Here is a 22,254-nt window from a genome sequence, read left to right as displayed (position 1 = left end):
TCTCCCTTGGGCATTATGGCTTGCTATACTGATATTGAAAGATTATAATGTATATCCCTTTACCTACATTCAGCATTCAGTTCTTGTTCAGAGTGATCATCTCCAACTATTATAATTGTTTTTCTTTCTTTGTTCCTTCTCCCAGTTCTTTTTGGAGTGTTCAACTTGACAAACATGTCTTTTTTAAAAAAAACAATGACATGGTAACCTTTAATACACATTCTGTAAAAGCAAATTTATGGAGACCATAAAATGACCAATGCTTGCCAGAGGTGGAGCTGGTATCCATGGGGTGGAAGATGAATAGACAGAGCACAGAGGATTTTCAGGGTTGTAAAACAGATATAATGATAAGATATGTCGTTATATGTTTGTCCAAACCCATAGTACGTAGCCATCAAGAATGAACTGGTGACTATTCTGAACCAATGTAGTTTTGTCTTTGATTAAAAACAAATGAGCTCAAAGAAAAAAATGCTATTCTGTTAAGATAATGGAAGAAGCTATGCATGTGTGAGGTCAGAAGGTAAATAGGGGATCTCCCTTCAATTTTGTTGTACACCTGCAACTACATGTCCTTCTCTACCCATCAAAAATAGACAGGCTCAAAAAAGGGAAAAAAACAAACAAAAAACAATGACAAAAAATTCTATTCTTTTCCAGGTAGATCTTTTACCTAATTACTCTTCAGTTAATTACTCATAATTACTCTACAGTTCCTTCCATCACTTGAAATATTTAGCTCAGACTTTGTAAAATAGTTTGGAATTCTGCTATCAATGCAGTATCCATTGGTTATATATGGATTCTGAACATTTATAACTAATGGGCATTGCGTTGATAGCAGAATTCCAAACTAGTCTACGAAGTCTAGTTATATATGGATTCTGAGCAGTTGGACTGTAGCGATAGCACAGCGGGTAGGGTGTTTGCCTTGCACGTGGCTGATCCGCGTTCGATTCCTCCATCCCTCTCGGAGAGCCTGGCAAGCTACCGAGAGTATCCCGCCCGCATGGCAGAGCCTGTCACGCTACCCGTGGCGGATTCGATATGCCAAAAACAGTAACAACAAGTCTCACAATGGAGATGTTATTGGTGCCTGCTCGAGCAAATCAATGAACAACGGGATGGCAGTGCTATAGTGCTACAGAACATTTAAAATGTGGCCAATGATAAGATAGTATAGGAGGTAAGGTGCTTACCTTGCATGTAGCAAATCCCAATTTGATCCCCAGCACACATGGACCCCTGAACACCCTTCAGCCCCAAATAAAGTAAAGCAAAATGTGGTCAAAACAATGGGGGAACTGAGTTTGTAATATATTGTCATTAAAAGGAATCTAACTTAAAAATTTGTTTTATTTGGGCACTATCATTTACAATACTGCTGCCACACCACACCTTCCATCAGAGTACCAGCATCTCCTCACCCTGTCTCTAGTCCTTTGTCACCAACACCTCCACCTGAGCTAACTCACTTCTAATAATAGACTTTTTTTTTTCCATTTGAGGTGGGAGAACACCTTCCTGGCTCTGTGTTCTGGGATCACTCATGGCTAGGCTTGGGAGACCATAAAGGGTGCCAGGTATTGAATCCAGATCAGCCACATGCCAGACAAGTGTCCTACCTGCTGTGGTGTTTCTCCAATCCCCTAAAGACAGACACAGGGTCTGTTGTCATTGGCCATTTGTTATACCCAGACTATACTTTATACTCCACCAATGGGAGATAATTTGGTCATTGCTCTCCTCCCTTTGACTGAACTCAGCACAATACACACTAATTCCATTCTTGGGCCAGCAAACTGCGTGATTTCATCTTTTCTTATAAATGAATAGTTTATATACTATGGTTTTTTAATCAACTCCTCTGTTTTTGGGCACTAGAGTTTCCTGATTTTGGCTATAGCACTGAATGAATAGCACTGCAATGAATACAGCAGTACAAAAGTCCTTTCAAATTCATGGTTTGGGGATTCTGGGGTAAATGCCAAGAAACTGAATTGCTGGGTTACTTGGAAACTTAATTCTTAATTAATTTTTTGAGAGGTCTCTATGATACCATTTTCCATAGAGGTTAACTTTGGGAAGTGGGTAAGTTTGGGCCACATGCAACAGTATTCAGGGGCTATTCCTGGCTCTGTGCCAGGAGTGATTCCTGGTTTTGCTCAGGGGGTCATATGCAGTGCCAGAGATCTAACCAGGTCAATAGGACCATAAGGCAAAAAAAAAACAAAAACACAAAAACTTTACCTCTTGTACTAACTCTGCATCCCTGTAGTGGTTAACTATTTTTGTGGGAGGCAGGGAAAGGGTTTGGCCACACTTGATTACACTCAGGGATTACTCTTTGGCTCTGTGCTCAGGGATCACTCTTGGTAGTACTTGGGGGACTAAATGTGGTGCCTGGGATCAAATGGAGATTGGTTACAGGCATAACAAGGACCAGCTCTGTAGTATCTCTCTGGTCTCCAGGTTAACATTTGATATTTGATTCACTTATTTTAAGTTATTGGGAAATCAAAAAAATATATTGGGACAGGTTTGGTATGTGAAACCTATTTTTTCAACTCTTAATTACATGAAACACAAAATAATTGCATCACTTCTTTTTTTTTCCTTTTTGGGTCACTCCTGGTGATGCTCAGGGATTACTGCCAGGAGTAATTCCTGAGTGCAAAGCTCACCGTGCCTTGGGTATTGGAGATGCCCCATAAATATCAGATAAATATATCATGGACCATTGATGGAATGGCTCTGGTTGTCCATTGTGAGAACGCCCAGGAGTCACCCCTCGAGAACTCCTGTGTGAGTGGTGCCCAGTGAAGGACTTACTCGAATATAGGCAATATATTCAAATATAAGCAAACCATGCCTTGAGTCACGAGCAGTCAGAGAAGGAAGATCAAGAATGTGTAGAGAGGAGAACGTGGGTCTAACCGTGTGATTCAGAACATGGGTCTAGCCTTGTGATTCAGAGAAGGAAGATCAAGAATGTGTAGAGAGGAGAACGTGGGTCTAGCCTTGTGATTTGCCTGCTGTTTTGTGAGGATACAGAACAGGGAGAGCCCAACTAATTTCTACAGGACCCCGTGGGTGCAAACAATATCACACTGAATTTTTGCAGCAATCAGGAGGTCAGACAGGCCAGAAGGGAGAGGGCTGGGAAAAGGCTGTTTCCAGCAGTCAGGAAGAATGAATTTCTGAAGCCTTTCAAGGACAGAGGGAAGATTATATCTCATTTGGCAACAGTGAAGACTGAACCACGGGGCTCCTTGAAACTTCTCCTTTCCGAATCTTTCCTTTTACAGAACCGGTAGGCAGGGGCTCTTACTGTAGGTTGCTTGGGGCACTCAATCTGGGCAGGTCCAGATAGAACCTCAGGAGGCCTGAGGGTTAAATTCAGCCCAAGTGGTGCTGGTACAAAGCTTTTAAGGACTGGAAAATGTCTGAGCTTTGCTTATTTCAAAGACATTTTCTCAGGTCAACATGGAAGGAAAGGAAAGTGGAAAAGAACCAGTTTTAAAAAATCTGCTTCTAATGAGCAGCACACTGATCTTTCCTATTGGAAACAAACCTAAATAATGGCATTTGCTTGATTTATTTATTTATTAATTTATTTTAGTTTTGGGGCCACACCTGGTGATACCCAGAGGTTACTCCTGGCTCTATGTTCAGGCTCTGTGCTCTGTGCCCCTGGTGGTGCTTAGGGGACCATGTGAGATACTAGGGATGGAATCTGGGTCAGCTGCATGTAAAGCCAGTGCCCTACCTGCTGTACTATCTTACAGCTATTAACAGTAGTTAATAGTAGATAAAAGCGACTAGACTGAAGTAGAAGCAAAGAGCTTGAGTAAACAAAGAATACCTACATTAGGAAATATTATATAGTGTTATTGTTACGTGAATTGTTTCTGAGAAACAGCTCATATTTAGGATGGTAGGGTTTGTGTGTGTGTGTGTGTGTGTGTGTGTGTGTGTGTGTGTCACACCCAGCAATGCTGAGGCGTTACTCCTGATTCTGCACTCAGGAATCACTCCTGGGGATCATACGGGATGCTGGGGTTGAACCCTGGTCAGTGAGTGTAAGGCAAACGCCCTTCCTGCTGAACTATTGCTCTGGCCACCACAATGGTAGTATTTTTTTTCTTTTTGGGTTACAACCGGTGATGTACAGGGGTTACTCCTGGCTCATGCACTCGGGAATTACTCCTGGCGGTGCTTGGGGGACCATATGGGATGCTGGGAATCGAACCTGGGTCGGCTGCATGCAAGGCAAATGCCCTACCCACTATGCTATCGCTTCAGCCCGCAATGGTAGTATTTTTAAGGAATTTGAATGCCACAGAGTCCCACAGGGTGACTGTACTGCTGCAGAGAGATCAGGAATAGATAATCATTGAGAGGGAAGGAGGGACAGTGAAGCAAGCATTGGAAGAGTAGGAGGATAGGATGGAAGAGGAGGAAGAGAAGGGGGACTTGAAAAAAACACCTAAAATATGGTATATACTTATTATTTGAAGGCAGTAAGACTGGAAGAGGCATCGTTAGGGTTTGTTTGTTTGTTTGTTTGTTTGCTTATGGGAGCAAACTCCTGGTGCTTTGCTTGGGAGTTTCCTCCTGGCAGTTCCTCCCACACAGGAAAACATGCAATGCCAGGAATCAAACCCAATCCTCCTGCATACAAAGCATGCACTTAGCCCTTTGAGCTATCTCTCCATCCCTTCGTAATAATTTTGTTTTGTTTGGGGGCCATACTCAATAATGCTCAGGGCTACTCCAGACTTTGTGCTTGGGAATTAACTGCTCCTGCTGATTCTCAGGAACCACATGCAGTGCTTGGGAGTGAGCCTGGGCCTCCTGCAGGCCAAGCATATGCTTAGCCCTTTGAACAAGCTCTCCAGCCCCACTATTTAAAAATATATGTGTTTATGTTTCACTTAGTATAGTATTTGTTACTTTACAATTTAAAAAATATTACTTGAAATTAATCTAATCCTAGCCACCAGAGTGAACATTTGATAATTTTAATGATGAATCACACTCCAATCCTAGCCTTCATTTTACCTATTTGATTTGCAGAAATATTAAAGGACCCCAAACCCATCTCCCTTACATTTTGGAGCATTGAATTTGAACAGTGTTCCTTGAGATAGTCTTTCTAAGTTCCCACTCATTATTCACAGACTCCCAGGAAAAGGTGGATGTCCAGCAATTCTGAAAACTTGGATTGCTACCTGTAACCAATGGAACTAAGTTCCATGATCTGCTCTTGACTCAGAATGTGAACAGAAAACCGGGCTCTGACCCTGTGTTGTGGGACCACAAATTTCAGAGGCAGAAGTTGTCCTTGTGTCTCACCAGGGCATTTACTTAAAAAAAATTATTTAATACCATACTACCATGTGTTTGGACGAGCCTCATGCATGGGGGAGCCGGTGGAGGAACCCAGGTGTGCGGGACTTGGGGCGAATATCTCCAAGGCTGCTCAGATTGGCACTGGACCTCTTCCACCCAGATCCCTCATTTTCCGATACCTAGGCAGTCACACTCGGATACTGCCCCCAGCACCGTGTAATCCCATCAATGACCAACATCCAGAGACTCTAAAACCAAGCTCTCAGCAGAGAGCGACGCAGTCCCTGGCCTCCACACCTGGCTGTCTTCCCCGGGGCCCCTCAGAAGGGTCGAGTTGCATTTCCCTCTCCCTCCATCCCCAGAAGAGCCTCAACAGTTGAGGACCTCCAGAACCCAGCCATGGCCATGCTCATGCCACTCTCCACATGTTCAGAGGAGACTCACGCATGGGGGAACTGGTAGAGGAATCCAGGTATGCGGGACCCGGGGCCGAGATCTCCAAGGCTGCTTGGATCGGGACTGAGCCTCTTCCACCAAAATCCCCCATTTTCCAGTAGCTAGGCAGTCACACCCAGAGACTGCCCTGGGGCACTGTGTAATCCCATCAATGGCCAACATCCAGATACTATAAAACCAAGCTCTGGGAAGAGAGTGGCTGCAATGTGGCTGCGTGACATCTAATAGCCTAGTTCTCCCTCTTGGAGAACCTGACAAGCTACCAAGAATCTATTGCCCACTTGGGAGAACCTGGCAAGCTCCCCGTGGTGTATTCATATCCCAAATACAACAACAGATATATACATAATTCTCAGAGAGCCCGGCAAGCTACCGAGAGTATCCCGCCCACACGGCAGAGCCTGGAAAGCTACCCATGTTGTATTCAATATGCCAAAACACAGTAACAATAGGTCTAATTCCCCTGACCCTGAAAGGGCCTCCAATCATTGAGATGAGTAAGGAGAGGCTGATAAATCTCAGGGCTGTGTGTAATAGAGACATTACTGGTGCCCGCTCAAGTAAATCGAGAAACAACGGGATGACAGTGATTCAGTGATACTACCATGTGTATCAAACCAAGGGTCAAACCAAGGCTGGCTGCATACATGGCAAATGCCTTAACCTCTGTGGTATCATAGTTTCTGGCCGCTCAATCAAGAGTCCTGCCCTGGGGGATGGAGGGATAGCACAGTGGGTAGGGCTTTTGCACTTGGCTGACCCGGGTACGATTCCTCTACACTCAGGAATCACTCCTGGCAGTGAGATTCCTGAGTGTAGAGCCAGGAGTAACCCCTGAGTATCACCGGGTGTGACCCAAAAAGCCAAAAAAAAAAAAAAGTCTTGCCTGATGAGTAAATGTGCAAGCATCTCAACTAAAGAGGTTCCAGCCACAATGAGCACTGTGGCCAGATGTGTGAGCATCACCACCTGAGGTGTGAGCCCTCATGAGCACCACAACTAAAACTGTGTGAGCACCACAGCAGGGTGTGTGCAACCCTGATCATCACAACAACCCCAAAAGCAATAACAATAAAGGGAATAGGAAGGGGAGAGAGAATAAAAGTATTCAATAAGAAATATTTACAAAGATGCAGAGGGGAGTCGAACCCCAAGGCTGAACTTGGTATGCTTTGTTTTAATTTTACTAGCATAAAATTAAGTTCTATGTTTCAGGTTAAGGCAGCTGGGCTTAGTGCCGATAGCTGACAAGCAAGGAATACTAATCAATGTACCTATGGTCACAATTGTATTTTCAAAATTCACAGCCAAAGGATTTGAAGGAACTACTCCAGAATGTTTTTCTATGTACGATGAGATGACCTAGTTTTTTATGTCTTCTAAAATAAACACGTTACTTCTTAGAATTAGGGAAAAGGATGTTTTCCCTGAAAATAAGAATGATAGAATGGGAGGATTCTAGGAGCTCATGTTCTGTCCATTCTTTTTATTTTGGATCAAGGGCTGAGAGGTTAAGAAATGAAATGACTCACCCAATTTCCCAGGCTCATTCACATCACTCTAGCCTGAGCTTTCTGAAATCCAGGTCAGCTTTTCTCCATCTGGAAGTGTTTGGCCAATTATTGTGCTTTTCACCGTGATAGGCTACATTTCAATTATTTTTCCAGTAACAAATGTTCTCACTCAAGGTGGAAATAAGCTTCCTCTTACGGGTTAACTGTTGTGAATTGGGAGTGAGTTTGTCCTGCTGTGCTGAGAAATGCAGAGTCCAGAGTGGGTAGGAAAGGGCCATAGTGGATCCAGGCTGTCTGTGCCCGAGTCAGGGAGGGAGAGGGTGGAAGGGCAGAGAGTTCTGCTCTTTCTCAGATGCAGAGGAAAGCTGGTGTAATGAGGGGGCAGCGGACTCATGAAGTCAGTCCCTCTGCATATGGATACAGCTATGCCTCTGCATCTTGGTTTGTGTTCTAAAGTCTACGTTTGTTATGTAAACCTAGAGGCTGGGAGAGATAGTACAGCAGGGCGGGTGCTGGTCTTGCATGTGTCTGACCCAGTTTCAATCCCTGGCACTGCAGGACTAACCTGAGCATCACTGGGTGTGGTTGCCAAACAAATAACAACAACAACTATAGCACTGTAGCACTGCCATCCCATTGTTCATCAATTTGCTCGAGCGGGCACCAGTAACGTCTCCACTGTGAGACTTGTTACTGTTTTTGGCATATTGAATATGCCACGGGTAGCTTGCCAGGCTCTGCTGTGCGGGCGGGATATCTTCACAGCTTGCCAGGCTCTCCGAGAGGGATGGAGGAATCAAACCCGGGCCGAAGGTGTGCAAGGCAAACTCCTTATCTGCTCTACTATTGCTCCAGCCCACAACAACAACAACAACAACAACAACAATAACAATAACAATATCGTAAACTGGATAAATTTTACACGAAGACATTACTTTTGCCTGAAATTCCATCATATGGTGAATAGGGGGCTGGAAGGGCAGGGTTCCAGCTGATTCCAAATAAGCATAAAGGGGTTACACTGAGGTCTGGGGGAATGCTTGTGGATGTTGTCTATTTCCAGATGGGACCATGGCAAAACACTGGTTCCAAAATAAATATCTCTGAGCTGTTAATTTAAAGTTTTGCATCTTAAAGGGAACCCACCCTTCACTATTTATTTATTAATTTAATTTTTCTCTTTTCTTTGTATTATGGTTCAGGGTAACACGGTTACAACAATATTAATATTATATTATGTGCAGTCACTGCACCAAGACCCTCCATTACTATCCCTACTTCAACTCCTGTCCACCTCAATCTTTCCAAGACTCCCAAAGGAATCTCAGTTTTGTTTGTTTTTGTTTATTTTTTGCTTTTTGGGTCACACCGGGCGATGCACAGGGGTTACTCCTGGCTCTGCACTCAGGAATTACTCCTGGAGGTGCTCAGGGGACCATATGGGATACTGGGAATCGAACCCCGGTCGACTGCGTGCAAGGCAAAAGCCCTACCCTCTGTGCTATTGCTCCAGCCCCAAGGAATCTCAGTTTTGTAACCATGACCAGAGATTCATTGTCATTTGATGCTGTCTTTTTTCTTATATGTCATGGATGAGTGAGATTATTTGGTATTTCTCCTCTCGCTCTGACTTATTTCACCTAACCCAGTGCCCTCCAGTTCCACAGTATAATGAGCTGCAAGATTTCACTGTTCGTGCATCTGAGCAGTATTCCATTGTGTGTATAACTGTGGCATCTTTTCCACTCCTCTGAGTGGATTGTTTCCATGTCCTGGTTACTCTACTAGCAAACACTGCCATGAACACAGGTATGCGTGTAATTTTTCGAATGAAGAGTACAGAGATTCCTTAACAAATGTAAGAATAGAGCCCATCCAGCAACTTCACTGATCAGCCTCTGCCCACACCCCAAACACAAAAACAATATTATTTCAGATATATGCACTCCCCAGTTTTAAGAAAATTCCTTAAGTGATGAAAAGCTCACATGGGTGGTGAGCGATTAAATGTGCCTTGGGAGAAGGTGTTTCTCATAGGATAGATAGGGCACAGTTGGGTCCCTTTTTATCAGGAGGAGATAAAGCTGATGCCAGAGGCTAGAGAGCGAGAGGAAAAGAGGCTTTTTCCCTTTTTCCAATGGGAGACATTCCACCCTATCTGCGGTTTTCCCTCCAGTCTCCTGCTGTACCAAGAGCTGCTGGCAACTCCATGGTGCATGTCTGAACAATTCTCACCTCCCGGGTGGTGAGACCACCTGTAGGACCTCGTGGTCTCCACACCCCTACTTCGGACTGTGGGTGATGGTCTCAGATGGGGCAACTGAACGCATGGGTCACAACTAATTGAATATAAACTAAATTGATGGGTCCAGAGAAATAGTCCAGACCCATGTACTTTGCATGAGGCCAAGGGGTTCAATCGTGATAACCCTTATGGTCCCTTAAGCCTGCCAGGAATGATCTCTGAGTGCAGAATCAGGAATAACCCCTGAGCACCACTACGCACAGCCTCCAAATAAAAATAAAAGAATAGGGGCTGGAGCAATAGCACAGCGGGTAAGGCATTTGCTTTGCACACGGCCTACCTGGGTTCAATTCCCAGCAGCATCCCACATGGTCCCCTGGGCACCACCAGGAGTGATTCCTGAATGCAGAGCCAGGAGTAACCCCTGTGCATTGCCCGATGTGACCCAAAAAGTAAAAAAAAGAAAGAATAAAAATAAGAATCAATTGATGAGTCCTGGAGAGATAGTACAGGGATTAAGGTATTTGTCTTGCATGTGGCCGACACTGGCTTGATCCCTGGCACTACACAGTTCTCCAAGCATTATGGGTACAGCCCTGAAGGCTCCTAGAGCCTCAAGGGTACCCCAGGTGCTCCCTGGCACTGCAGGAGACCAGTATCATCACAACCTGAGCCCTTGTAATGATTTCCCAGCAAGTTGATTGAGAATCTTCAGGAGTGGCCCCAGAGCCTCCTGAGTACCCTTTAGGAGTCCTCAAAATATTGACTTATTGATTTGAATCATCATCGTCATCATCTTCCCATTGATTTTTGAATTTCTTGAGCGGTCTCAGTAACCTCTCCATTCGTCCTATCCTCGAGATTTTAGAAGCCTCTCCTTACTCGTCCTTTCCAATGGTGCCACATTGGAGGCTCTTTCAGGGTCAGGGGAATGAGACCCAGCTTGTTACTGGCTTTGGCATATGAATACACCATGGGAAGCTTGGGAGGCTGTCCCATGTGGGCAGGAAACTCTCAGTAGCTTGCCATTTTCTCCCAGAGGGAGAAGTAGGTTATAACCTACTTAATCAAGTATATAACCTATATATATATATATATAATCAAGTATATAACCTACTTGATTTGAATATCTAGTTTATATACCTGGGATCACATAAAAATTTCTCGGGTGAAAAGGGGTGGCAAGTGGGAAAGTTTAGGAAGCCCTGATCTGTGCTGGCTTAGGAGTAGAACCGTGAAGAGAGGATTAGCCGAGGCAGGACCAGGGACCGAGCAGTTGCTTGGAAGAGACTCTCTGGGGCATAGCAGGAGTCTGAGCGGTGGCACTAAAATATTTCCAGGTGGATCCTCTCTGCTTCCCCATGACAGACCTACCTCGCAGCGTCTCTAGGATGCATGGGAAGCTGAAGACATCAGCCAGTGGGACTGTAAGCTTGCTCCACTTAGGTGAAGATTCCAGAAGTTGAATTGATCTGAGAACTCCCTTAGCCCTGGATCCAAGCATCAGTCATTTGTGAGTGTGTCGATTCAGGCTACCGTTGGACAAGGCAGCAAAAGAAAAGATTTTCCTGACTCTGAAACTGCTTAAACTGAATTTTTCAGGGATTTTTCTCACTTCTATGTACCCTGACAGTGAAATAAGTTCCCTTCTATCTGGATACCTTCTGCTTGTGCTTCAGGCTGCACAAAGCATGATCCACTACTCTTTGAAAAGCCTCTGAAACCCTGAGTCATTAAAAAAATATTTTTAGGGGCTGGAGCGATAGCACAGCGGGTAGGTCATTTGCCTTGCACGCGGCTGACCTGGGTTCGATTCCCAGCATCCCATATGGTCCCCTGAGCACCTCCAGGAGTAATTCCTGAGTGCAATAGCCAGGAGTAACCCCTGTGCATTGCCAGGTGTGACCCAAAAAGCAAAAAAAACAAAACAGAACAAATTTTTTTTTTTGCTTTTTGGGTCACACCCGGCGATGCACAGGGGTCACTCCTGGCTCATGCACTCAGGAATTACTCCTGGCTGTGCTTGGATGCTGGGATTCGAACCTGGATCGGCTGCGAGCAAGGCAAACGCCCTACCCGCTGTGCTATCACTCCAGCTCCAGAACAAAAATTTTTTTAATAAAGAACTGTGATTTACAAAGTTATTGAGAGTTGAGTTATAGGCATATAATATTTTAACACCAATCCCACCACTGGCATAAACTTCCCTTTACCAGTGTTCCCATTTTCCATCCCCACTCCCAACCCTATCTCCGCCTGTCAACTTGATAGATACATTGCAAAGTTCCAGTAGTTGCAGCTTAGAACTCATATTTCCATGAGTTGTTGAGTCTGTGTTTTGGATCCGTGGCTATGTCACTCATCCATATCGCCAGTATAAGGGAAGCCCTGATGCCTGCTCACCCATACCTTCCCTTTCTCTTCTTTCCCCACTGACTTTTGTCCTTTTCTGCCCTTCTCTCTTTAGACTGAGCAACCCTGAAATCTTTTTTTTTTGTTGTTTAAACTTACACTTGATGTGTAATATAAGTAAAGATTCTTTTTATTTTTTTATTTTATTTTATTTTATTTTTTTAAATTTATTTATTTTTAATTAGAGAATCACCGTGAGGGTACAGTTACAGATTTATACACTTTTGTGCTTATACTTCCCTCATACAAAGTTTGGGAACCCATCCCTTCACCAGTGCCCATTCTCCACCACCCGTAAACCCAGTGTCCCTCCCACCCTCCCCAATCCCATCTCCCCCCCACCCCACCCTGCCACTGTGGCAAGGCATTCCCTTCTGTTTTCTCTCTCTAATTAGCTGTTGTGGTTTGCAATAAAGGTGTTGAGTGGCCGCTGTGCTCAGTCTCTAGCCCTCATTCAGCCCGCAACTCCCTTCCCCCTCATGGCCTTCGACTACAATGTAGTTGGTGATCGCTTCTCTGAGTTGACCTTTCCCCGGAACGTGAGGCCAGCCTCGAAGCCATGGAGTCAACCTCCTGGTACTTATTTCTACAGTTCTTGGGTGTTAGTCTCCCACTCTGTTATTCTATATACCATCGATGAGTGCAATCTTTCTATGTCTGTCTCTCTCTTTCTGACTCATTTCACTCAGCATGAAACTTTTCATGCCCATCCACTTGACTACAAAATTCTTGACCTCCTTTTTTCTAACAGCTGCATAGTATTCCATTGTATAGATGTACCAAAGTTTCCTCAACCAGTCATCCGTTCTGGGGCATTCGGCAACCCTGAAATCTTAAAACTCTGCACCGAGACTTTTTGTTGGCATGTTTCTAAAGCAAAGACTTCTAAATGAAGTCTTCATTTTTCCTTTTTTCTTTCTTTCTTTTTTTAATATACCAGGGCCTCCTGAGTGGTATAGGTACGCCTATCCATGCTCTCGGTGTAGGCCTGACGGTGCTAGGCCTGTGATGCTGTGATGGAAGCTTAGAATCCAGCAGTGCTGGCCCTACCAGGGCCACACCTGGAGGAGCCAGGGTGTCCATGCAGTGCCAGAGACTGAACTCAGGGCTTCACATATGCAAAGTACGTCTTGCAGCCCTTTGAGCTAACTCCCTGACTCTGGGACATCTATTTGTTAAAGGAGCCAAAAGATGGGGTTTGAGTTGTTTTCCTAAATCCATGAAGTTAATGGTGACTCAGCATGATTATTATGATCATTAAATTGACTCCACCCATTTCTCCACATTATCTTCACGGTTCGCCTAATTAGTGGCTCTCCTGGCCCAGAACTTCAGTTATTACAATAAATGGAGGCAAGGGGCCAGATGTCAATGACGAACTGTGCCAAATCTAGAAAATCCAAGTCTGTGGCTCTTTGAGCTCCAAGGGGTCTTCTGTTCAGTGAAGGGCTAGAGGTCACACAGAAAGTGACAGAATATATGCTCTCATTCCTCTGTCTATCTGTCCTTCTCTCTTGGAAAAAGGAGTTGTATTTATTTATCTACCTAGGTTCTGGGTCTCACCCAGCAATGCTTAGGAATTTTTTTTTCTTTTTTGGGTCACACCTGGCAATGCTCAGGGGTTACTCTTGGCTCTGCACTCAGGAATTACTCCTGGCGGTGCTCGGGGGACCAACATGTGATGCTGGGAATCGAACCCAGGTCAGCCTCATGCAAGGCAAACGGCCTACCTGCTGTGCTATCACTCCAACTCCCAGGAATTACTCTTGTATGTGCTCAGGTATTACTTCTGGCATGGCTTGGGAAACCATCTGGGGTGCTGGGGATCGAACCGCGGTCAGCTGAATGCAAGGCAAACACCCAACCCACTGTACTCGTCAGCCCCTTAAAAGGGAGCTGTTTTTAGCAAATATAATGGCATCTCTAAAAATGTCCACATGATGAAAGAGATTTAATTGTTATCAATATTAAAGAAAAAGAATAAAAGATCTCTATCTTTGGGCTCAAATTGTGCTGCTGTATGTAGCTCTTTCTCCCAGATTCTTTAAAGAAGGAAATCCCTGTTTGTTTTTTTAAAATGTTCTCTTGACAAAAGGAAAAGAAAGGGGTGGGGTGTGACTGCCTCATCCCAGAGGTGGGAGGGGTCTCACCTTGTGGAGCTGTGTTTTTGTCTCATAGTAGGCGATGACAGGGATGGACGCTCGGTAGTAGGTCTCAAGGCGCTTGGCGATGGTGGCGGGGGTGGCAGGGGTACCCGGGTCACTCTGGCTCCTCTGGAGAAGGCGGCTGGTCATGGTGTCGGCTGAGCAGTCCAGACAGATCACCAAGTGCGGGTCTCCAATCTAGGGGCGGGGACACACACGGTCAGAATTTACACCCTGGAATGTTCTGGCGGGGGTGGGGTGGGCTGTGCCACCTTATTCTCTCTCAGCTTGGCTTTTGGGCTCCTCTCGAGGACCCAGGACTAGGACTGGACTTCATGGCTCCTCATTTCTGCTCCAGTGGTTTTCCATGCCACATCATGATTGTGTGTTGCTCTCAGCTTTTTGTTTTCTACATGTAAGGCGAGAGATTATATAATATGCTATCTGACCTATTCTCCACTAAAGAGGTGTGTGTGTGTGTGTGTGTGTGTGTGTGTGTGTGTGTGTGTGTGTGTGTGTGTGTGTGTACAAGCAGCAGAACCAATCACCATCTGCTCTGCCATCAGTCTCTAGGAGCACAGTGTGGTTGTGGTTCCAGGATGGGGGAGTGAGAACAACATAATGGCTGAGCACACACTCTACAAGGAGTAGAGTCAAGCTGTGTAGGGTCAAACCCTGTGTGATGACTGTCTCCACGAAGGGCTTCATCAGCTCCCTGCCTTGAGGACTGACATGTGGAGCTCGTTCCTCTAACTCCTTGACTCTGAGCTGGCTGGTTACCACTGATGATACCACCTGTTTCCTGCAGTGAGCGTGGAAGAAGCATTGCAAAGTGGTCAACTGCCATCTAAGATGTCTAACTACTCTAACTACTGAGATGCAAAGAAGCCCACATGAGCCCCAAATTTTATTTATTTTTATTTGCTTTTTGGGCAATGCGCAGAGGTTACTCCTGGCTTTGCACTCAGGAATTACTCCTGGCGGTGCTCCAGGAACCATAGGGGATGTTGAAGATCGAACCCGGGTCGGCTGCATGCAAGGCCGCTGTGCTATCGCTCCAGACTTGAGCCCCAAGTTTTATGGAGGGACAATGTGAACAGAAATGGTGCTATGGACAGACAGACTCTCATTTGTTTTAAATGTCCAATTCCAGCTCCCTACACTTGGCCTTATCCACAACTGCATAAGGGACCCCACTTGAGGACCAGTCAGCCGTGCCATCAACCTTATTAAAGAAAACAATATTTTTAATTCAAGCAACCTGATCTCAAATTCTTTGTATCCCCAGTATTTTTTTTCATTTTTACACTGAAGATGATTACAGAATTGCTGTGTGGATTAAGCAAAATAAACTGGGTAAGTTTGTCTCTTGTCACAGAGCAAACCTTTTTTTTCTTCTTTTGCTTTTTGGGTCATACCCAGCGATGCTCAGGGGTTATTCCTGGCTCTGCACCCAAGAATTACTCTTGGTAGTGCATGGAATAATATGGGATGCTGAGGATTGAACCCGGGTCGGCCGCGTGCAAGGCAAATGCCCTACCAGCTGTACTATTGCTCTGGGCCCGTCACAGAGCAAACATTTAATAAGTATTAGCTATGGTGATGATTTCCCTATTAGGCTGCCATCTCTGTACAGAGATTAGGAAAACTCAGCATCTTACAAATAATTAAGAAATGTTCCTCTCGTAGAGCCCGGCAAGCTACTGAAAGTATCTCGCCTGTACGGCAGAGCCTGGCAAGCTCCCCAGGGCGTATTCGATACGCCAAAAACAATAACAACAAGTCTCACAATGGACACTTTACTGGTGCCCGCTCAAGCAAATTGATGAACAATGGGAGGACAGTGACAGTGATAGTTTATTGAAAAGAGGACAGGAAACAGGGATAGGATCAGTAATAGCAATCTCCTCATGCTCCTTTCAAATACTCCTTTGTGGGGCTAGAGAGATGGTACAGTGGCTCAGGGGTTGACCCAGGACACACAGCTGACCCAGGTTCAATCCCTGGCATTTCTTGTGTCCCCCTGACTCCATTAGGAGTGATCCTGAGTGCAGAGCCAGGAGTATCCTCAGAGCACAACAAGCCTCACGCATGAAGGGACCAGCAGAGGAATCCAGGTGTGCGGGACCTGGGGCTGAGATCTCCAAGCCTGCTCAGATTGGGATGAGCCTTCTCCTCCCAGATCCCCCATTTTCCAGTAGCTTGACAGCCACACTCACAAACTGCCCCTGGTGCTGTGTAATCCCACCAATGGTCAACATCCAGAGACTAAAAAACCAAGCTCCCGGAAGCGCGCGTCTGCTAATAAGCGTAGACATCTAATAGCCTCGTTCTCCCTCTTGGAGAACCTGACTAGTGTAAGAGTCTATTGCCCTCGGGGGCCGGAGCGATAGCACAGCGGGTAGGGCGTTTGCCTTGCACGCGGCCGACCCGGGTTCGATCCCCGGCATCCCATATGGTCCCCCAAGCACTGCCAGGAGTAATTCCTGAGTGCAGAGCCAGGAGTAACCCCTGAGCATCGCTGGGTGTGACCCAAAAAAGCAAAAAAAAAAAAAAAAAAAAAAAAAGAGTCTATTGCCCTCACAGGAGAGCCTTGCAAGATCCCCATGGCGTATTCATATTCCAAATACAGTAAAATATATATACATACCTCTCGGACAGCCCGGCAAGCTACTGAGAGTATCCCACCCGCACAGCAGAGCCTGGCAAGCTACCTGTGGCATATTCAATATGCCAAAAACAGTAACGATAGGTCTCATTCCTCTGACCCTTAAAGAGCCTCCAATCGTTGGGAAAAATGAGTAAGGAGAGGCTGCTAAAATCTCAGGGCTGAGTGTAATAGAGATGTTACTGGTGCCTGCTCGAGTAAATCGGTGAACAACGGGATGACAGTGATACAGTGATTTGCTCCTAATGTCTCTATGTCAGTGTTTTCTTCACTATCAACGTCACCCCTGGGTGAAAACAAACTGCTGCTCGCTCATGGTTTTGCAATGGTTAGAGGGCGAGAAAAGCAGGTTCACCCCCCACTTTGGAAAGTTCCTGGTCTGGGCTGGGGAGTATCTCACAGGGGATGTGAGGAAATCTAAGTCGGTAGTGCTGGTCAAACAATTGTCTGAACTGCCTGCTCTTTTAGGAACAGAGAGGAAAGGCTCTCTAAAAATCTATGAGTGGAATAATTTTCGGGAATATGTCATGCAACCTTTCTCCACGCGTGGAGCTCCGAGCAGCAAGAAAGGATGAGAGGGTGTAGAAGGAAATAAAACCCTGCTGACCAGCAGAGGGCAGGCTTGAGAGGCCGAGGGGGGCGCCACAGGAGCGGGGCTCCCCAAAGCAGCTTCCGCTGGGGCAGTCTGAGCAGATTTTCCTCACGGTGGAGGGATTTCAGGCCACTCTTGGGGTCCCGGAAAGATAATTCAGAGACTTATCAGGATGGACTCAGGTCTGAACAGAGACCACAGTACTCTGAGCAGAGCTTAGCTAAACGAAGCCAGGAACTGAGAGGCAGCTTTTGTTCTCCACGAGGATTCTCAGACGAGCTGTCCAGAGGCTGGCAACTGCACAGACATCACTTGGAAGCTTGTTAGAAATACAAAGCCTCAGAAACAAGCCCCAAACTACTGAACCAGGATCTGCATGTATTTGATCTGGTTTTGGTTTTTGAGTCCCAGCCCAGTGGTGCTCACAAGCACTGCTCAGGGGACCTATATGTGGTACAGTGGGTCAAACCCAGGGTCAGCTGCATGCAAGGCAAGCATCTTACTTCCTAAACTACCTTTTCAGCTAGAGCCTTCACTTTTTTTTCTTTGGCTTTTTGGGTCACACCCGGCGATGCACAGGGGTTACTCCTGGCTCAGCACTGAGGAATTACCCCTGGCGGTGCTCAGGGGACCATATGGGATGCGGGGCAACGAACCCAGGTCAGCCACATGCAAGGCAAACACCCTACCTGCTGTACTATAGCTCCAGCCCCGAGTCTGCACTTTGAAAAAGATCTATAAGATGTGAGATGTGTGTCGAAAATAGATAAAGGACCAAATGTGATAACCTCTAAGTATCTATACTGCAAATCATAATGCCCAAAAGTGGAGAGAAAGAGGGAGGGGGGCTAATATTGGAGACATTGGTGGTGCAAAATGTGCACTAGTGGAGGGATGGTGTTCAATCATTTTATGACTGAAACTCAAACATGAAAGCTTTATAATTGTATCTCACAATGATTAAAAAATGCTAAAAAAATGCTAGGTTAAATAAGTAACAAAATAAATGCACTATATCAGACAAAAAAATATCTTTGAAGGCGGGAGAGATGCTGCAACAAGCCAAACACATGTTGTGCATGCCGAAGGCCAGGGTTCAATCCCTGGCACCACGTTGACACCTGAGCACCACGAGAAGAGAACCCCAAGCACAGAGCCAGGAGTAGCCTCTGGGCACCACCAGGCGTGGCCCTCAAAAACAAACAGTCATAAATAAATAAAAGATCAAGAGATGAAGGCAAGAGTGTATTATAAACAGGACCACTAAGTCTATACGTGAAAAGCCTTCTGAGAAAGTTAAGAGTAGTTATGCAGAGGTACCGTGATGCCATCATTCACACTGCCAGGAAAATTGAGTGCATAAAAGACTAAAGGGCAGACTTTTAGCTAAGAGACTCCTTGGAAGGAAAAGTCGAGAGCAAAATACATATACTTCATTTCTGAGAGTATGAGTTGAATCAAAGGCTGGGTCGATATGGGAAAGTATTTTAGTTTCACAGGAGGGAATCAAGCTAAGTACAAGCCCTCTTTGAGATGATTCTAAAATATAAAATGGGAACAATAATACCTCCCCCAATAGGAGTGTACAGATCAATAAAGTGACATGGAAAGCCTTTAGTTCAGTTTCTGGGACATTTTACATGCCCCAAAGACAGAAGCTATTATTCAGTTAGTTATATATTCTGTTAACCCTCACTGGGTTATAATGAAAGAGGCGGGCATTATGGAACAGAGACTGACAGGCTTGCATGAGGTGTAAACTTAGAAAATACAGTATGCAGGGGCTGGAGTGACAGCTCAGCAGGTAAGGCGTTTGTTTGCATATGGTCCCACCAGGAGCAATTCCTGAGTGCAGAGCCAGGAGTAACCACTGAGCATCGCCAGGTGTGATCCAAAAAGCCACACACACACACACACACACACACACACACACACACACAAACACCAACAAAACCAAACCAAAACCACAAATATGCGTGCTCTATTAATTAACGCTCAGAGGATCTTCTCTATGGGGGTTAGCGAATGTCATCCTTCTCATTCACAGAGGAGTCTGCAGTTGACAACTCGCCCAGTGTCAAAACTAATCTATTGTCAGAGATGAAAATCCCTTTTCTAACTGCAGACAACAGGAATGATGTGCCTTATGTATTTATTTTTTAAGTGTTTAAACTCGGTTTGGGGCCACACCTGGCAGTGCTGAAGTCAGTCCCGGTGGTGCGTTGGGGACCATAACGTGCTAGGGTTCCTTTCTGGGTTCCTGCATGCAAAGCCTGGCCTCCAGCCCACTGAGTCCCTCTCAGGCCTGGTCGTGGGGTGCTCTCTGTAAGAGCCAACAGTGCTCCTCTGGGTGGGGCTGACAAAGTCCATAGAGCTAAGTACAGGGATTTGGCTTCAGATCCAGTCACAGTAGCTAGTCTCAAAAGAACAAGGATTCAAATTTTGTTCTCTACCCATGTAATTGATACCACCACAACAAAAAAGCTGTAGCATCTTTACCATATATCTCATTTATCACATTTAATCCCTTCTGGATTTCAATGGAATGATCTACTATCTCTAGATGTGGTTTAAAAGAAAATGACATCAGGGCCAGAGGATAGTACAGTAGATAAGGGACTTGCCTTGCATGTGGTCAAGCCAGGTTTGATTGCTGGCACCACATGTTTCCCTGGAGGGATCTTTGAACACAGGCCTGAAAACAGCTGGCTGTGCACAAAACAAACAAACAAAAATGTGGAAACATCTCAGGTATTTATTATGTGAAGTAAAATATTTATTATTCAGCACGGTATGTAACACTCATTAGAAGAGTTGTGAAACTGTGCTCCTAAAGTATAAACAGCTTTGTTTTTTTAAGAATTTTTATTTATTTATTCATTTATTTTTGAAGTAAACAGATTTTATTTATTTAGAGGTTTCTGAGGGAGGGAGAAAGGGATAAGTGGGAGAGAGAATAGTAAGAGTAATGCGCTCAAGAGAGAATGCAGGCTTCTCCAAGGGTGGAGAGAGCTATACACACATCCTAGCACTGGACACGAAAGCATGAAAGTACACATCTCAAGGGGAGAGATGCGGGCGACACATGTGCTTGGGCACCACATGTGCTTGGCCACGTGGGCACAGGCAGCACATGGGCTCAGGCAGCATATGCGCCAAGAATTTTAATTTTTTTTTTATTAGTGAATCACCGTGAGATAAAGTTATAGACTTCTAAATTTTCATGCTTGAGTCTCAGCCATACAATGATCGAGTACCCATCCCTCCACCAGTGCCCATTTTCCACCACCAATGATCCCAGCATCCCTCCCACCACCCCCACCCTGTCCCCTTCACCCCCCACCCCTGCCTCTGTGGCAGGGCATTCCCTTTTGCTCTCTCTCTCTTTTTGGGTGTTGTGGTTTGCTACAGAGGTATTAAGTAGGCATCATGTTCAGTCTATAGTCTATTTTCAGCCTGTATCTCCCATCTCTAGTGGGCTCACCAGTACCCTTTGCTTGGTGATCTCTTCTCTATCAGAGTTGCTTCTTCACCTAGCATCTGAGGCCGGCTTCCAAGCTGTGGAGTAATCCTCCTGGTACTTATCTCTACTATTCTTGGGTGTTAGTCTCCCATTCTGTTACTTTATATTCCACAAATGAGTGCAATCTTTCTATGTCTGTTCCTCTCTTTCTGACTCATTTCACTTAACATGATACTTTCCATGTTGATGCACCTATATGCAAATTTCATGACTTCATCTTTTCTAACAGCTGCATAGAAGCATATACAGCTTTGTAAACCAATGTTACCACAACTTTACAAAGGAAAGACTCAACAGGCTGACATGTGCAAGGAGCAGGGTAGGATCCCCACCACGGCATGGTCTACTCTGGCTCCTCCACTCCAGACCCCTCACCTGGGTGGCCCAAACAAATAAAAACAGAAAGGAAAGAAATGTATAATACATGTTCTAAGTAGAATAAGCTAAGGACTACCGTGCTAAGGGAAAAACGCTGGTCACAACAGGGCACGCTGATTCCTCTTACATGGGGTGCCTAGAGAAAGGAGGGTGATAGTTGCCTGAGTTGGGAGGGTGTGGTACGGAGAGGAGGAGGGAATAGTCTGTCCATTTTACAGTCACAGCCACCAGCTGGGGCTACTTCTGACTCTGTGCTCAGGAGTGACCCCTGGTGGTGTTAGGGCATCACACACTGCACTGTAGCACTGTTGTCCTGTTCATTGATTTGCTCGAGCGGGCACCAGTAACATCTCCATTGTGAGACTTGTTACTTTTTTGGCATCTCCAATATGCCACAGGTAGCTTGCCAGGCTCTGCCGTGCGGGCGGGATACTCCTGGTAGCTTGCTGGGCTCTCCGAGAGGGACAGAGGAATTGAACCTGGGTCGGCCGCGTGCAAGGCAAAACACCCTACCACTGTGCTATCACTCCAGTCCATCACACATAGTGCCTGGAATTGAATCCAGGTTTAGTGGGATGAAAGCACCTCAAGCCCTGAACTATTTTTCTAGAGCCGTTTGTATGAATGAAGAACTTCAGTTTCAAGATAGGAAGAGTATTGGGATTGGGATGTGTATACTTAACACTACTGATCTTGATTAAAGTTCGTTCGTGGTAAATTTTATGGCAACTATATGTTAATGTGATTTTTAAAAAAATCACAATAATTCTCTTAATTCCATCTTGTAAAAAAAATCAATTTCCATAAAATTTGAGCTCCCAAGGTTGTTTGTTCCAGGGGGAAAAGTCTGAGATTGGGACTTTGGGGAAAAAAATCAGAATCGTGATGTGAGTGGCTCATACCGTGCCCCATCAGAACTGCCTGGATGACCAGTCCAGCCGATTTGCTTCTTCCTTCCCGCCCC

The 22,254-nt window shown here is 45.3% G+C and overlaps 1 protein-coding gene across 2 annotated transcripts in view; it reads right to left on the bottom strand.

The window, feature by feature from the left end:
- AK5 (adenylate kinase 5) overlaps positions 1-22,254 on the bottom strand; it is a 285,808-nt gene that overhangs the window by 9,966 nt on the left and 253,588 nt on the right. For both annotated transcript variants that reach the window (XM_055140783.1, XM_055140782.1), the window contains exon 13: positions 14,136-14,327. In XM_055140783.1, the coding sequence (XP_054996758.1) occupies positions 14,136-14,327 (192 nt within the window). The remainder of the gene's footprint in view (positions 1-14,135; positions 14,328-22,254) is intronic.

Source organism: Sorex araneus, chromosome 5, assembly GCF_027595985.1.
Source record: "Sorex araneus isolate mSorAra2 chromosome 5, mSorAra2.pri, whole genome shotgun sequence".
NCBI classification, from domain to species: Eukaryota; Metazoa; Chordata; class Mammalia; order Eulipotyphla; family Soricidae; genus Sorex; species Sorex araneus.
The sequence above is the reverse complement of the archived record's forward strand: the minus strand, read 5'-3'. Positions and strand labels throughout refer to the sequence as shown.